The sequence below is a fragment of the Seriola lalandi genome, unplaced genomic scaffold (genome assembly GCF_002814215.2).
Source record: "Seriola lalandi dorsalis isolate HSWRI2012SDOR001 ecotype SW California unplaced genomic scaffold, Sedor1 jcf7180002054549, whole genome shotgun sequence".
Taxonomy (NCBI): Eukaryota; Metazoa; Chordata; class Actinopteri; order Carangiformes; family Carangidae; genus Seriola; species Seriola lalandi.
In genome coordinates this window covers 877,909-894,277 of record NW_019525102.1, presented here as the reverse complement: position 1 = coordinate 894,277, position 16,369 = coordinate 877,909, and the positions used below count along the sequence as shown (strand labels likewise).

General features: G+C 38.5%; 3 protein-coding genes across 3 annotated transcripts; 2 read left to right on the top strand and 1 right to left on the bottom strand.

Annotated features, from left to right (window-relative positions):
* Window positions 1–2,062: 2,062 nt before the first annotated feature.
* vbp1 (von Hippel-Lindau binding protein 1) lies at window positions 2,063–5,864 on the bottom strand. Its single transcript, XM_023415372.2, has 6 exons — window positions 5,725–5,864; window positions 4,567–4,691; window positions 4,364–4,430; window positions 3,738–3,836; window positions 3,246–3,384; window positions 2,063–3,015 (listed from the first exon to the last, which is right to left on the bottom strand). The coding sequence occupies exons 1-6, from the start codon at window positions 5,803–5,805 to the stop codon at window positions 2,939–2,941; spliced, it is 588 nt and encodes a 195-aa protein (XP_023271140.1). The 5' UTR covers window positions 5,806–5,864; the 3' UTR covers window positions 2,063–2,938.
* A 1,672-nt stretch (window positions 5,865–7,536) lies between these two features.
* On the top strand, window positions 7,537–9,479 carry LOC111661715 (E3 ubiquitin-protein ligase TRIM39-like). The gene has a single exon (XM_023415371.2). The coding sequence runs from the start codon at window positions 7,582–7,584 to the stop codon at window positions 8,977–8,979; it is 1,398 nt and encodes a 465-aa protein (XP_023271139.1). The 5' UTR covers window positions 7,537–7,581; the 3' UTR covers window positions 8,980–9,479.
* A 1,428-nt stretch (window positions 9,480–10,907) lies between these two features.
* Window positions 10,908–12,318, top strand: LOC111661717 (complement C1q-like protein 4). The gene is made up of 3 exons (XM_023415374.2): window positions 10,908–10,995; window positions 11,684–11,810; window positions 11,914–12,318. The coding sequence occupies exons 2-3, from the start codon at window positions 11,690–11,692 to the stop codon at window positions 12,192–12,194; spliced, it is 402 nt and encodes a 133-aa protein (XP_023271142.1). The 5' UTR covers window positions 10,908–10,995; window positions 11,684–11,689; the 3' UTR covers window positions 12,195–12,318.
* The last annotated feature ends 4,051 nt before the right edge of the window (window positions 12,319–16,369 follow it).

The following is a 16,369-nucleotide window of genomic DNA, read 5'->3' as shown; positions in this document are numbered from 1 at the left end:
GATTACGACAGAACAGTCAACTTTTTTCTACCTTTCCACTCTGACGTGTAACATGTCATCAATGTGTCATTCCTGTATTCAAAAGCATGTATCTGTAGGTTAACAATAGCTATTTCCTGCCCTCAGTGTAATAACAAATAAAATGTGACTGGAAAAATAAGCATATTCTCCTATTTTTTTTAACACAAGGTGGTTGCCTTTTTCATTTTAGGCTGCTATTTCTGAAACTTGGGAATGTTAAGACTAGTCGATAATTATGGGACACAAAAACCTACATTTGCAACAAATCTATCCACCAAATTTAAATCTCTAATAAAAACAAAACAAAAAAAAACCTAATCAATCCTGTCCCCAGCACACGATTCTTTTCAGTGTGTACACCTGGGTGAAGTCACCAACTGTACTTGTACTTTACTTGAGTATTTCCATATTATACTTTATACTTCTACTGCACTATGTTTCAGTTGGACAATATTGTAATTCGACACGTGTTCAAATTATCCAGCATTTCACAAAGATTAGTCCTAAAACTGAAAACAGATGTGTATCTTCTTCTGTCCTCTCCCATTAGTCATCAATAAACGTGCTCAGATTAATCTTATAACCACACAATGCACAAAGGGCAACAGTTGAGGGCTATAGGGGTCAGTACGTCCCCTTAACAGTTTAAACTGTCCATGCATCCATAAAAATAAAGCTGCTTTGCCTAAAAAACCAGTAGGCTTCAGTAATTTCAGATGAAGCTTGTAAGATGCTGACTTCAGGGAAAGAGGTCAGTGTACTGTGGTGGAGATGAACATTCAACAGGAAATTAAGGTTCTTAGAAACTTTAACTTGCATCAAAACTCATACTCTTCGGAGTAATAAGACATGATGCGGATAAAAGTCCATAAATCTACTTGAGAAATGACCATGCTTTTACATTTCCCTCAGTATCAAAATAATTCAGTGATTGTTTTCTGTACTGTAAAGTGGGTGCATTGCAAACAGTAGCTGCCATTAGCGAATTTGACATGCTAGTGATGGTAGTTTTCAAATATGTTAACAGCTGAAAAAGCTGTAAGTAAAACAAATAATGATACTAGAAGAGACTAAGTCCATTCATATTGGTCCGGCAGTACTTAGAAGTACTGTATGCTGTGCTGTAATTCCACATATTACCACTGGGTGGAAGCACTGAGGACACTGAACAGTTCAGGTCCAACAAGCCTTCCTGACAGGCACGACTACAACAATATCAATTAGGCCTTACAATGTTTCATTATCAAAAAGGTTGAAGCTGGAAAAATACAGTATGAATGAAAGTGGTTACAATTTTCAGGGGGGATGCGGAAAAGCTATAAACCAAGTTCCGGGAGAAATTACAAGAGGGATGGAGTCAGTAAGACAATCAACATTTCAGCAACATGTGATACAGTTACATGGAAAATTGGGTTCACGTCAACTTTTAGTTTCAGTGGAAATAAAAATTTCTTAGTATGAGGCAAAAATACCATTACCAAATACCTTTTCTGGACAGTAATATATTCCAGGTGTGAACAATTCGTGGAACCAAAACAGGCAAACTAGAGCCATCACCCTGGCTTCTGAGGAAATGTGAAACCCATTTTTCTTGTTTTGTCTTTAACATTTAGGGTGAAATATATACATACATTTTTTACATTTTTTGTGGATTAATTAATTAATTTGTAAAATCTTGTTAATTCCTGGTTTTATATTCTAAATGAATGTCAATCAATGAAATATTTTAAAACCATTTCCATGACACACGTGGTCAAAAGGCTGAAAAGGAATGAACCATACACAGGGACCTTGTTGTGTCCACAGTCTGCGTTAAGCTTGTTTGTTTATTGTGCTTCTTTTTTAGTTTTTTTTCTTTTCTTTTTTTAAATCTTATGTCCAATTTCATGTTATTTTCCTACCTTTTATTTATTGTGCTCTCTCCATGTTGCTTTGCTCTGTGTGGCACTTTGTTACCTGCAGGTATTTGACTGCAAACATCTTTTCTACCTTACCTCTCATAACTTCTCTTCAGAAAATAAACAACACACAGAGCACCAGGTCAAGGTCTTATCTCTTTGCCCAAATGTTCTTCTTTTACTTCATTCATTGTTTAATGAGTACAGTGAGAGACAAATAAATACAGACAGAATAGCGGCAAAAAGGAGGAGGAGGTGGAGAAGTAGAGGAAGAGATGATCGAGGGTGGAAAGTCGAGGGACGGAGGAGGAAAACAGTGGATCCTTCTCAACTCCTAAAAGTCCTGAAATGATAACCAGAGCCACAAGGCAGAACTAGTTTTATTCTGTATTACTCTTCTGCAGAGATCTTTTGTCATCCTACATACCAGGCTCTATGGAGTATAATGGCAACTGTGTTTTTACTAACTCAAGTAAAAGTCCCACATGTGAATGTTGTTGCAGGCTGAGAAAAAACAGATGTGTCAGGTCCGTAAGGAGGAAAACTGCAGGGAGGAAAAGACGATGCGAGAGAACCCTCGTAGTCTGCCAAAAAAAAACAAAAAAACAACTGGAACATACTGAAATCATTAAAAAGAATACAAAAATTGCCTCGTTGCCTTTGTTTTTTGTTAGTTTTTACTTGAAAAAATACTTTAAAAAGTAACAAATCAACAGAGAACAGTAGTGGTGGAAGGTCTGAGCTTGACTTGACAGACGACATATTTGAAAACCCAACAAAGAATTAAGACGTGCGCTTGATTTAGCCGGCTTCATGTATGGCACCTGCACATCTCCTTAACAATCTCAATGAGTTAAATCAAGCGCACCACGACTTTTGGAAATATTTCAAACATGTCTTCTATCTGTCAAGCACTGGGGTGAACATACACATGACTTGGGAGACGGGGGTCTGTTTTTTGTTATTGACTAAAGAGATGATAGTTAGCATAAGGGGATTTGGACACTGTGTCGTCGATATTAAGACTTGTCTGCTGATTTGAGGAGGTTTTCTTTGCTCCTTCTCTTCACGTCCCAGTTGTAGACTCGTGCCATGTCTGAGGAGAGCGGTGACTTAAGGAACAACAGCGGCAGAAGGATTATTTGTACCAAGAGCATGTTGTTGAAATATACGACCAGTACAACCACTTTTACTCTGACAAACTGTTTGATAATGCTCTCAGATCTAACCCATTCATACAAGTACAGAATCAAGAATTTAGCCAGCAGATGTCACCATTCTTGTCTTATCAGCCAAACCTGGGTGGACCATTCAGTGGAAGGATACTGACTTCGACGGTGGTGAACTGGTCTCGCAGGAAATCCAGATCGTCCACGAGTGTCTCTAGGTTACGAGATGCGGTGGACAGGTTCTTCTCTAGGAGAGCCTGGGCTTCATCGATGTCATACTCTAACATGACGTTGGCCTTTTGGGGGGGGGGGGATGTTGGGGGTGGCAAGGAATGAAATGATGACATAAAGAGAACTGAAGTTATAGCCTTCATCGCCAAGACAGCACTTGACTTGTATAGAAACTGGGCAGTTTAAAGCTTCTGAGATGATTTGTTCAAAATGAGGTAAAGATGACAACCGACGTATCCAGACACCTCTCCAGAGCATTACATCACTTCATTAATCATCCTTAGCTTTTCTGTTTCAGAAGTGAAGTAACAGTAACTTTATAACATCTCATGTTGTTGTTTTATCTCTGAGACGAGGTTTTGTTATGAAACACTATGCAACGGTAAATAAACCTGACTTTAATCTAAACTTTACTTACCCCTAACCATAGGCAGACTTTGTCGGTTGGCGGCACTGAGGCCTTGCAGTAAACATTGTCAGCCAATAGGAAGTGTGTCTCCATGGGCTCTGTGGTTTCCTGGGGAAACAAAAAGTGTGGCGCACTCACAATTAAGTCCTGTTCTTTAACCTAACATGATGTGTAGACATTTTCTGAGTAAGCAGCAGCTCAACAGCCACAACAACCTCACACATAAACAACTGTTTTTGCTATTTAAGGATTTATATGACAAGATTTAAGAGCTATTCATTTCTATATAATTTAATTATTCAACTAGATGTTTTTTTTTTGTTAAACAGGTAGGTTAAAAGTCAAGGATGTTGTTTTAGCTTGTACAATTTTGTCTTAAGCACTCAGAAATGTTACTGTCTTGAATATAATTCGTTCTGTGGATCAACCTAAAAATTAATGAGTTTTTTTGTTGTTGTCATTTTTATAATTCAGACACATGTATATCTGCTGCACCGGCATCTTAAAGCATGATTATACTGATGTTTAGTACAACTACCAGCCAGGGAAAATTCAAAATCCATTTGTAAAAAAACAAACAAAAAACGATTACAGTACATAACATTTCAAAGATAGTCCACAAAAACCTCACACACCTTCTTCTTCTGCATGTGTCGAAGGATTTCTAGCGTCTGTGTGATTTGTGGGATCTGGTTTTTCAACCTAAATATCGAGAGAAATTAGGAGATTAAGTCAAGACAGGAGAGCAACCAGAAAATTCATTACACTGTTATGTAGCTGAATGGAATGTGGATGTTACGACTGATTATATGTGTCCTTGAGAGTGTGTTTCAGTTACCTGAGTTTCTTCTGAGACAGGTTGAGCTCCATGTATTTGTATTTCTGGTACTGTTCGTCCAGCCTCCTCAGCGCCGAGTCTGCCGTCTCGTTGCCGGGCTGCTTCATAAAAGAGTCGACATCCTCCTGAAAAATCCAACGGACAGTGCAAACAGTGAGCCAAGATATTACATTAAATTATAAATCATACAACACTCAATGTAAAACATTAAGGCTCCCTCCAAGCTTGTTTGTAAAGAGTCATGACAAAGATATATCCTGAACAAGATGGAGAGAACTTCATTAATCCCAAAAGGAAATTGTAGTGTTGACAGCAGACACTTCACATAAATCACAAAAACAATGCAGCAGGTAACAAACAATAAAATTACAGACTAATTTGTATGCAATAACTTTATAGAATACATAAAGTATAGATATAAGTTGAAAAAATAGAGACTAAAGATCCATGACTATACTGATGTAGATATTAATACTTTTTGGTGCCACATATTATAGTAAATTAAATATGTTTAGGTTTTGGACTGTTGGTTGGATAAAGAATAACTGAAGACAGGTTTCCACATTTTTGGACAGAAAATATCTGAAAATAATAATAAGATTCTGCCATAATGATGATAATTTCATGACTTTTTGGGGTTCTTTGTCAACTAAGAAGAGACCTGACAAGTAACATGTGCCTGTTTAAATATTTATATGTATTCCCTTTAGGTATAAACCACTGTCTGTATTAATTCCCTTATCAATTATGTGATTAATGGTGAACTTAATCCTGTATTTAGAGATGTGCTGGGTCTTTTACGGTTATTTTACAACGAGAAAATGATTGAAGGAGACTGTGGGCAGCTAACGCTACTTTAAATGTCACCAACAGATTCAGGAGCAAAGCAGCTGCTAGCTAATGTGTAGCGGGCTAAAATATGTTAAATAAATAGTGAAATATGTTGAAATAAGAAGCAGCCGGAGCACCGGCGGTCTGTAATGTCCATAGAAGGAGATGAGCAGCCGCCCAGTCTGCACACACACACCAGGATTAACTGTCAGCTAGCAGCTAGCATGACGCGCCCACACACCGGCTACAGCCACAAAAGGTGCGTTTCCAGCTGCCTAATCCCGCTGTAAACATCTGACACGGTGAAAGATGTCGGGGTTTACGCACCACAAACGCCGCTTCAGGGATCCCGAGGTGCTTTTTCTTCGTCGCCTGTACGGCATTGCTGTTGTCTATGGTCGCTGCCATCTTGGAGAGAGGCTGCTCCTTCCTTCCTCACGCGCAAGTTCGAGCGTCTGAAGAAGAGAGCGGAGGCTCTGCTGCCCCCAGCGGCCACAGGCTGCAACTGCTGCCGGTACAACTGCTGCAAACCTGCATACTGTGAACGTCTTGCATAACTCCCTCTAGTTTCTTTTTAAGTGTGCTCCAGTGTGTAAATTGTTTTTTAGATTTTATTTAACTTTAACTCAAAGTAATCTACTCATGGGTTTTGGAGTTTTCAAGTAAAACCTTTCTGTGCCGAGCTGAGGTTTTGTCTGTCTGTGTTCGTCTTTCAGGCTGACAGAAAGATTTCATTACAGAATTTTCTAATTTTTTGTAATAGGTCTCTGATCCTTACACTAAAATAGACATACACACTGAAGAAGCTGTTTCCACACTGTGACACTTGGATGACCTCCCAGTGAAGATCTTACCGCTGAAGGTCTCTGTGGCTGTGGGGCAGAGCAGCTAGAGATAAAGAGGATGATATATTTATAATGATATTTGTTTCTTAAAGGGAAGTCACAAACTGCACATATCCTCCTGCTGTCTCATCATTTCATGTTTATTTTATTTTTATTTCTCAGTTTTGATTGACAGTTCAACTTTTCTTTCAATTGTCGACCTTTTCACGTGTAAAAATGTTTTCACTCACTTTCTGATCTTTATGTCTGGTTTGTTTAGACGTTTTATTTTCATCTTCTTCACGTCTTTCTAAATCTAAAAAAATCTAAAGTTTTTTTTATTTCATTGCATTTATCAACAACTGCATGTTTGAACAGCTGGATCATTGTTCAGATTCAACAAACTTTATGTACGTTTCCAGCTGCCTAATTCCGTTGTAAACATCTGGGTTTACACACCACAAATGCCGCTTCAGGGATCCCAAGCTGTTTTTTCTTTGTCGCCTGCATTGCTTTTTACTATGGTCGCCGCCATCTTGGAACAAGGCTGAGTAATGATAGATAATACAAAAGCAAATAGGCACAAATAAAATAAAGAAAACAGAGATAGCAAAAATAAATGTGGAACAGAAAAAAACAGACATTAATAATCAGGACCAGAATATCGGGATGTATCTTCATGATACTGAGTTCACTTTGGAGAAAAAGAAGTGAAAAATTAAACAAATAATGGACATCATTATAGGCCATCATAAATAATTTTATCATTTTATGTCATAAGTAAAGTATTTCTGGTGTTAGACACTTTTATTTCAAGATTTTGGACTAGAGTGAACATAGGAAAACCCTCTGATGGGTGCTTTAAAACTAGAAACTTAATTAAAACAAAATATCTCAACCTCATCTTTCACCTTAACTGTAATAAAATGCTGTAAATACTTTGGTTTCCCTTTATTAACTGCTCAGTATACGGAAGAATATTTTGAAAATGGTTATTATTCAAAAAATTAGTCCATCGCCAGGTTCTGAAAATTCTTGAATGTAAAAAGCAGATATTGAAGGTTATATAACTGCATGTTAAATATATTCAGTAACTCTGTAGCCCCTCATGGTCCATTGTTCCCCTTTCCTGAAATCTTCCATTTTATTTTACTTAGTTATAGTGAAACTGCTCCCCCTGCGTTCAACCTACAACTCCATTTGAACTTATATTAGTCAGTATTTCAAAGTCCACACCTCACCTGACTCAGACACCTGAGACAAACCAGTAAACAGTCTGTTTCGCTTCCGCACTGAAGATAGGCACAGAGACTGACTGCACTTTCTGCCTGCTGTGTTTTCAGCTTCGCACAGAGACTCAATGGCTTCCAGATCAGAGGAGGATCTCTGCTGTCCCGTCTGTCATGACGTCTTCAGAGACCCTGTTCTTCTGTCATGTAGCCACAGCTTCTGCAAAGACTGTCTGAAGAGCTGGTGGAGAGAGAAACAAACACAAGAGTGTCCAGTTTGTAAGAGAAGAGCTTCAAAGTTTGAACCGCCTTGTAACTTGGCTTTGAAGAACCTGTGTGAGGCCTTCTTACAGGAGCGGGATCAGAAAGCCTCAGAGTCTCTCTGCAGTCTGCACTCTGAGCAACTCAAACTCTTCTGTCTGAACCATCAGCAGCCAGTGTGTCTCATCTGCAGAGATTCAGAAAAACACACCAAACACAGATTCAGACCCATCGGTGAATCTGTACGACAACACAAGAAGGAACTTCAGGAAACTCTGGAGCCCTTGAGGGAGAAGTTAAAAGGTTGCGAACAAGTTAAGGTGAGGATTGATGAAACAGCAAAACACATTAAGATCCAGGCCCGACACTCAGAGAGGCGGATAAAGGAGCAGTTTAAGAAGCTTCACCAGTTTCTAGATGAGGAAGAGGAGGTAAGGATGGCTGCACTCAGGGAGGAAGAGGAGCTGAAGAGTCGTATGATGAAGGAGAAGATGGAGGCTCTCAGCAGCGAGATAGCAGATCTTTCACACACAGTCAGAGCCACGGAGGAGGAGCTGAGAGCTGAAGACGTCTCATTCCTGTACAACTACAAGGCAACAGTAGAAAGAGTCCAGCAGCTCCTCCTGCTGGATGATCCACAGCCGTGCTCAGGGGATCTGATAGACGAGGCCAAACACCTGGGCAACCTCACCTTCAACATCTGGAACAAGATGAAGGACATGGTCTCCTACAGTCCTGTGGTTCTGGACCCAAACACTGCTCACCGAGAACTCATCCTGTCTGAAGATCTGACCTGTGTGAGACTAGGAGAGGAGCTGCAGCAGCTCCCTGACCATCCACAGAGGTTTGATCATTACCGCATTGTCCTGAGCTCTGAGGGCTTTAACTCAGGCACTCACAGCTGGGTTGTCGAGGTCGGGGACAGTGCACACTGGACACTGGGTGTGACAACAGAGTCTGTCCAAAGGAAGAGAGTCACAGAGTCTGGATTATGGAGAATAGGGTTCTACGGAGGAAGATATTCAAAGTGGTCACCACCAGCTCCAGTCACTGCTCTTTCAGTGCAGAAGAAGCTCCAGAAGGTCAGAATTAATCTGGACTGGAGCAGAGGAAAGCTTTCATTCTCTGATCCTGACACTAACAAACACATACACACCTTCACACACACTTTTACTGAAACGTTGTTTCCATATTTTGACACTTTGGATGACCTCCCAGTGAAGATCTTACCACTGAAGGTCTCTGTGACTGTGGGGCAGAGCAGCTAGAGATAAAGAGGATAATTATGTTTATAATGATGTTTATTTCTTAAAGGGAAAAGTCACAAACTGCACTTATCATCATTCATTTGTGTAAAAATGTTTTCACTCACTTTCTGATCTTTATGTCTGGTTTGTTTAGACGTTTTATTTTCATCTACATCACGTCTTTCTAAATCATTGTTAAGTTTTTTTTATTTCATTGCATTTATCAAGAACTGCATATTTGAACAGCTGATTATTGTTCAGATTCAACAAACTTTATCTTAAATTCATGAAGTTATTCATGTATGAAATATTTAAAATATATCGAATCTATATACTATATGAAATAATTTAAAACATATGAACAATTTTCTGTTTGATGTCATGAAGCCAAGATGATTCTGTCTGTAAAAGTGTCTTCATTCATTCAATATTCAAATTCATCACAAATGCTGAATGTACACACATTCCTGTTTTTCATGAACATAATAAAATAAAATCTTGACTTGGAGTCATATTCTGTTTAATGTTTAAAGGTTTCCTACTTCTTTGATAAGTTACAGAAATAAAAGATACACAATAGTTCAAGTGATATTAGGGTTTAACCCCGAAGCTGCTTTTGTTTTTTGATGGATGTCAGTGAGCTGTCATGTGCCTCCCTGAACCAATAACAGAGAATCTGGTTTACGTGGAAAACGTGACTTTGCTGATAAGATATTTCCCAGAAAAACGTCTAGTTATACGTACTTATATAGTGGTTTGATAAGGCACTGAGCAGGAGGTTTTTTTAAGATTCACAAATTTCCTGCTCCTCCAGTGTTTCTAATCATAATTTTAAAGCTGTTTCCAAAGAATATCCTCCATGTTACAAAGAAGTGACCTACTTTGACCCCAAGAGCCAGTATCAATATGGTGTTCCTCATAAAGGAACAAAAAGGAATAAAAGCCGTCATGAAGTTGATGATAATGTTGAATAAAAGTAAAAAAAAAAAAAAAAAAAAAAAAAAAAAAAAAAAAAAAAAAAAAAAAAGACATAACATAAATGCAAAAGCTGGCAAATAGTAAAGGCAAAGTGAAATAAAGGCATAAAATGCCCACAAAAATAACAGAAATGAAAAAAACTCTGTCCATCCTCCAGCAGAGAGATGGGAACGAGATGTGTCCGCCGGCCAGGAGCTGGACCGGAGTCTCGCTGTTCAGAAAATGGCGAGCACCCTAAACCCCTTGGCTGTTGGGACACTCTCAACCAGTTCTATAATTATAATAATTATTATCATCCTGTTTAACACCTGCTGCTAAACTTGCTTAATTTTACTGTAATTAATAATAATAAGTATTATTGTTGTAAGCTTTCGTTATTATTTAAATCAGTAAGATCCTTACAGTTGCCATTACATTATTATAATTGTTACTGTCGCTATTATCACTATTATTACTATTAGTATCATTGTATGTTTTTGTTCTTTTCCTCTGTGCTCTCTCTCACTCTCTCTCTCTCTCTTTCTCTCCTGCTTGCACAATCTCTCTCACTCTCTCTCACTCTCTCTCACTCTGTCTCAAATTCAAATGAGCTTTATTGGCATGACAGATCAGAAAGCTATATTACCAAAAAAGTACAGAAAATTATAAACATTGACAGATGATTGATTAATGAGAATACCATAATATGCAAATATCATGTATATATATATATATATATACACTGTTTAAGTAATTTTCCAACGAACAACATCCTGGCAACCCAAATGCCAAAGAAAACTCCACCCATCACCTCAAGTAGAAATGGGAGGAACATTCCTCCACCTCACACACTTTCCCCACACACACGCAATGAAACTGTCACCTAAAAAAGATTATCTGCAATTGGTTAAGGGAGGGCACGTGACAAGACTTTGTCATCGATGAAACAACATAAAAGCAGCTGCAAGGATCCAACCAATCACAGCTTTGGAGACGGAGCGACGACAAGCAGACAACAATTTGCCTGTCTTCCCACCACGAGTGACCTACCAACAGAGACCGAAGAAAAACTTGCAAAAGGTAGAATTATTATTATTTTCTTATTAAAGACTTTAACAGCGGATTAAAGGTCTGTTACACCAGTTAAATGTATTAATGGTAAGGGCAAAGAATGGATTCCATGTTCTAACTTTTATACTTAATTTCGTACACTCACCACAGAGCTCAGTCTTATTGAGCCTACTAGTCATCCAAGTGACCAGTAGCCTAATAAACAAGAGTGAGGCCTCTGTTGTAGAATATAGAGAGCGGTTGTAGATATGAGTGAGTGCTTGGTGAGTGACCAGCATCAGCGAAACACATTTAAAACTGTGTTATTTCACTTCACAGTTTGCCATCGCATATCTGGCAGAACTAAAACTAGTAGGAATCCTCTGTGGTTGGGTTTAGGGTGAGGTCGGGTTGAGGTTAAAGTGATCGCTTGGGTTATTTGTTGTGGGGTTGTGTGAGGTATTTATTCATAGTCAGTGTATTACCTGCAGTAGGTTCAGATTGGCACGCTCCCAGTTAAGTGAGGCAGCCAGGAGCTGAGTGATGTACAGATGTGAACGGGGCCATCCACATGTTTTAGCCACTTTAGAAATAACACTTAGTATCATGTAAATTATAAATTCAGTAAGAAATTCAACCTAGAAGTAGCTCTATAGAAAAATCATGTATTGTGATGAAATACAGTTAAACAGTAGAAATACTTTGCTTGTTTATGTAGAGAACCATGGTGGTATTCAGTGTCAAGGCAGAAGAAGGTGGGGCCTATGGACCCTTCAACTCCGACAGAACTATGATGTACAACACTGTGATTACAAACATCGGTGATGCCTACGATAAATGTACAGGTAAGTGCATCATATGCAGCCACACTCATAATCACCCACGTTGTGTGTTTGATTGGAGTAACAGAAACCCATACATGTGATGAATACCTTGTTGTTTCCACAGGTGTCTTCACTGCACCTACTGCTGGTGTTTATTATTTCACCTTCTTCTACCATGCTGGAGGACATCATGTGTCCAAGCTTATACTGCACAAGAATGAAGAGCAAGTTGTGAAGACATCTGATCATAAAAGCTGCAGTGACAATGCTGATAATGGGGGAAATGCAGTGTTCCTGAAGCTGGAGAAATGGGACAAGGTGTGTGTTCACCTGCCTGCAGGATGTCATGTTTGGGCATCAGGTGGCCACACCACCTTCAGTGGTTTTCTGGTCAACTCATGTTAGAACTGATGTCTCCAAAAACCTAAAATCAATGATGCATCTACATGGAAATTAAAATTCATATTGATACAAGTGGCTGTTGCCGTCCTGTTACTGTATTCAATCAAAATAAATCATTACAGCATTAGTCAAATGAGTCTTGAGTGTTTCATTTACTGTGACATGTCATGAAATCGACACGACGCCACCTGATGTTTGTGAATGTTACTGAAGATATTGCTCAGAGCTCAGCTCTTCTCCTTCAGTTCTCTTTTGTTAGTCTGATTTTTTTAATGAAATGATTCCTTCAAACTTTTACTGACGACACAAATTTACCATTGACCCTTACCAAATAGGTGGGTGGTCCTTCAGCACCTCCTTATTTCTTATTGTCTACTGCACTCTATCAATTATGTTGGCTCTTCAAAATAAAGGTTCTACCTCTTTGACTTTAGACAATGACGACATACAAATATGGATCAATTGCGAAACACAGACAGACAAACAGAGAGACAAGGCTGCTTACGTTAATAATTGCTGATTATAATTGAACAATAATTTATTCTCTTACTGAGAGGTCCCGCCCATAACTTTGTCTGTTCATTCATTTCTCATTACTTAACCATTAGCTACACTCTCTCTCTGCACCTCCAAGTAAAGTGACACATCGTACTGAGTAGTTCCTCATTACTTCATGATTATCTGATCAGTAGCTACACTACTGTGCCCCCTAAAGAAAAGTGAGAGTTACAAATTAAGTTTGTAACAGAGAGGCAGATAAAGGAGCAGATTAAGAAGCTTCACCAGTTTCTAGATGAGGAAGAGGAGGTAAGGATGGCTGCACTCAGGGAGGAAGAGGAGCTGAAGAGTCATATGATGAAGGAGAAGAATGAATCTGGACTGGAACAAAGGAAAAGCTTTCATTCTCTGATCCTGACACTAACACACACATACACACCTTCACACACACTTTCACTGAGACGCTGTTTCCATACTTTGACACTTTGGATGACCTCCCAGTGAAGATCTTACCACTGAAGGTCTCTGTGACTGTGGGGCAGAGCAGCTAAAGATAAAGAGGATAATTATGTTTATAATGAGGTTTATTTCTTAAAGGGAAAAGTCATTTAAACTGCACATATCATCATTCATGTTTATTTTATTTTCATTTCTCAGTTTTGATTGACAATTATTTGACGATGAGATTTTTCTTTCAATTGTTGACCTTTTCAAATGTGTAAAAATGTTTTCACTCACTTTCTGATCTTCATGTCTGGTTTGTTTAGACGTTTCATTTTCATCTACATCACGTCTTTCTAAATCATTGTTAGGTTTTTCTTTATTTCATTGCATTTATCAACAACTGCATGTTTGAACAGCTGATCATTGTTCAGATTCAACAAACTTTATGTTAAATTCATGAAGTTATTCATGTATGAAATATTTAAATTATATTGAATCTATATATATAAAATTATTTAAAACATATGAACAATTTTCTATTTGATGTCATGAAGCCAAGATGATTATGTCTGTAAAAGTGTCTTCATTCATTCAATATTCAAATTCATCACAAATGCTGAATGTACACACATTCCTGTTTTTCATGAACATAAAAAAATAAAATCTTGACTTGGAGTCAAATTCTGTTTAATCTTTAAAGGTTTCCTGATTTCGTGATAAGTTACAGAAATAAAAAAAATACTCAATAGTTCAAGTGATATTAGAGTTTAACCCTGAAGCTGCTTTTGTTTTTTGATGGATGTCAGTGTGCTGTCATGTGCCTCCCTGAAGAGGACAGAGAAAACAGAGAATCTGGTTTACATGGAAAACGTGACTTTGCTGATAAGATATTTCCCAGAAAAATGTCTAGTTATACGTACTTATATAGTGGTTTGATAAGGCACTGAGCAGGAGGTTTTTTTAAGATTCACAGATTTCCTGCTCCTCCAGTGTTTCTAATCACACTTTTAAAATCGTTTCCAAAGAGCAACATCTTCCATGTTACAAAGAAGTGACCTACTTTGACCCTAAGAGCCAGTATCAATATGGTGTTCCTCATAAAGGAACAAAAAGTAATAAAAGCTGTCACAAAGTTGATGATGATGTTGAATAAAAGTAGAATAAAATTATATATTATACTATACTATATTACCAAAGCAGTACAGAAAATTATAAACATTGACAGATGATCGATTAATGAGTATACCATAATATGCAAATATCATGTATATATATATATATATACATCTCTATCTCTCCCAACCCAACCGGATGGCCGCCCAGTCTGGTTCTGCTGGAGGTTTCTCCTTCTTGCCACTGTCGCCTAACGCTTGTTCTTGGTGAGAAATGTTGGTCTGTGTAAACAAGATTATAAAGAAAAGCTCTAGACCTGCTCTATTTGGAAAGTGCCTTGAGAAAATGTCTGTTGTGAATTGACTCCATACAAATAAAAATTGGTTTGACTTGACTATTGTTATAAGCGATCATGTCATTAAAGAAAATAAAAGTCAGAGAAATAAAAGACAAGAGAGCAAGAAAACATTGAGTAATATCATTTGGAAATTTTTACGAACACTCATGAATGTTTATTTTTCATCCAGTGATTTGTAACATTTCGTGTGAAACACTGTGTAAGTTATTTTTCAACGAACAACATCCTGGCAACCCAAATGCCAAAGAAAACTCCACCCATCACCTCAAGTGGAAATGGGAGGAACATTCCTCCACCTCACGCACTTTCCCCACACACACGCAATGAAACTGTCACCTAAAAAAGATTATCTGCAATTGGTTAAGGGAGGGCACGTGACAAGACTTTGTCATTGATGAAACAACATAAAAGCAGCTGCAAGGATCCAACCAATCACAGCTTTGGAGACGGAGCGACGACAAGCAGACAACAATTTGCCTGTCTTCCCACCACGAGTGACCTACCAACAGAGACCGAAGAAAAACTTGCAAAAGGTAGAATTATTCTTATTTTCTTATTAAAAACTTTAGCAGCAGATTTAAGGTCTGTTACACCAGTTAAATGTATTAATGGTAAGGGCAAAGAATAGATTCCATGTGCTAACTTTTACACTTGGTTTCATACGCTCACAACAGAGCTCAGTCTTATTGAGCCTACTAGTCATCCAAGTGACCAGTAGCCTAATAAACAAGAGTGAGGCCTCTGTTGTAGAATATAGAGAGCGGTTGTAGATATGAGTGAGTGACCAGCGTCAGTGAAACACATTTAAAACTGTGTTATTTCACTTCACAGTTTGCCATCACATATCTGGCAGAACTAAAACTAGTAGGAATCCTCTGTGGTTGGGTTTAGGGTGAGGTCAGGTTGAGGTTAAAGTGATAGCTTGGGTTATTTGTTGTGGGGTTGTGTGAGGTATTTATCTATAGTCAGTGTATTACCTGCAGTAGGTTCAGATTGGCACGCTCCCACTTAAGTGAGGCAGCCAGGAGCTGAGCGATGTACAGATGTGAACGGGGCCATCCACATGTTTTAGCCACTTTAGAAATAACACTTTTACTAAATTGTAAATTCAGTAAGAAATTCAATTCAAGAAAAGTTGCTCAAGAGACAATTCATTTATTGTGATGAAATACAGTTAAACAGTAGAAATACTTTGCTTGTTTATGTAGAGAACCATGGTGGTATTCAGTGTCAAGGCAGAAGAAGGTGGGGCCTATGGACCCTTCAACTCCGACAGAACTATGATGTACAACACTGTGATTACAAACATCGGTGATGCCTACGATAAATGTACAGGTAAGTGCATCATATACAGCCACACTCATAATCACCCACGTTGTTTGTTTGATTGGAGTAACAGAAACCCATACATGTGATGAATACCTTGTTGTTTCCACAGGTGTCTTCACTGCACCTACTGCAGGTGTTTATTATTTCACCTTCTTCTACCATGCTGGAGGACATCATTGAGCAGCACTGATACTGTACAAGAATGAAGAGCAAGTTGTGATGACATCTGATCATAAAAGCTGCAGTGACAATGCTGATAATGGGGGAAATGCAGTGTTCCTGAAGCTGGAGAAAGGGGACGAGGTGTGTGTTCACCTGCCTGCAGGTGCTCATGTTTGGGCATCAGGTGGCCACACCACCTTCAGTGGTTTTCTGGTCAACTCATGTTAGAACTGATGTCTCCAAAAACCTAAAATCAATGATGCATCTACATGGA

Bases quoted from the DNA above. Each gene is read 5' to 3' on its own strand.
- vbp1 (XM_023415372.2), bottom strand. From the start codon at position 5,805: ATGGCAGCGACCATAGACAACAGCAATGCCGTACAGGCGACGAAGAAA. The intron at 4,692-5,724 runs GTGCGTAAACCC...TGGATTTTTCAG, and splicing joins TCCCTGAAGCGGCGTTTGTG to GAGGATGTCGACTCTTTTAT. The intron at 4,431-4,566 runs GTAACTGAAACA...CTCGATATTTAG, and splicing joins CTGTCTCAGAAGAAACTCAG to GTTGAAAAACCAGATCCCAC.
- LOC111661715 (XM_023415371.2), top strand. From the start codon at position 7,582: ATGGCTTCCAGATCAGAGGAGGATCTCTGCTGTCCCGTCTGTCATGAC.
- LOC111661717 (XM_023415374.2), top strand. From the start codon at position 11,690: ATGGTGGTATTCAGTGTCAAGGCAGAAGAAGGTGGGGCCTATGGACCC. The intron at 11,811-11,913 runs GTAAGTGCATCA...TTGTTTCCACAG, and splicing joins TGCCTACGATAAATGTACAG to GTGTCTTCACTGCACCTACT.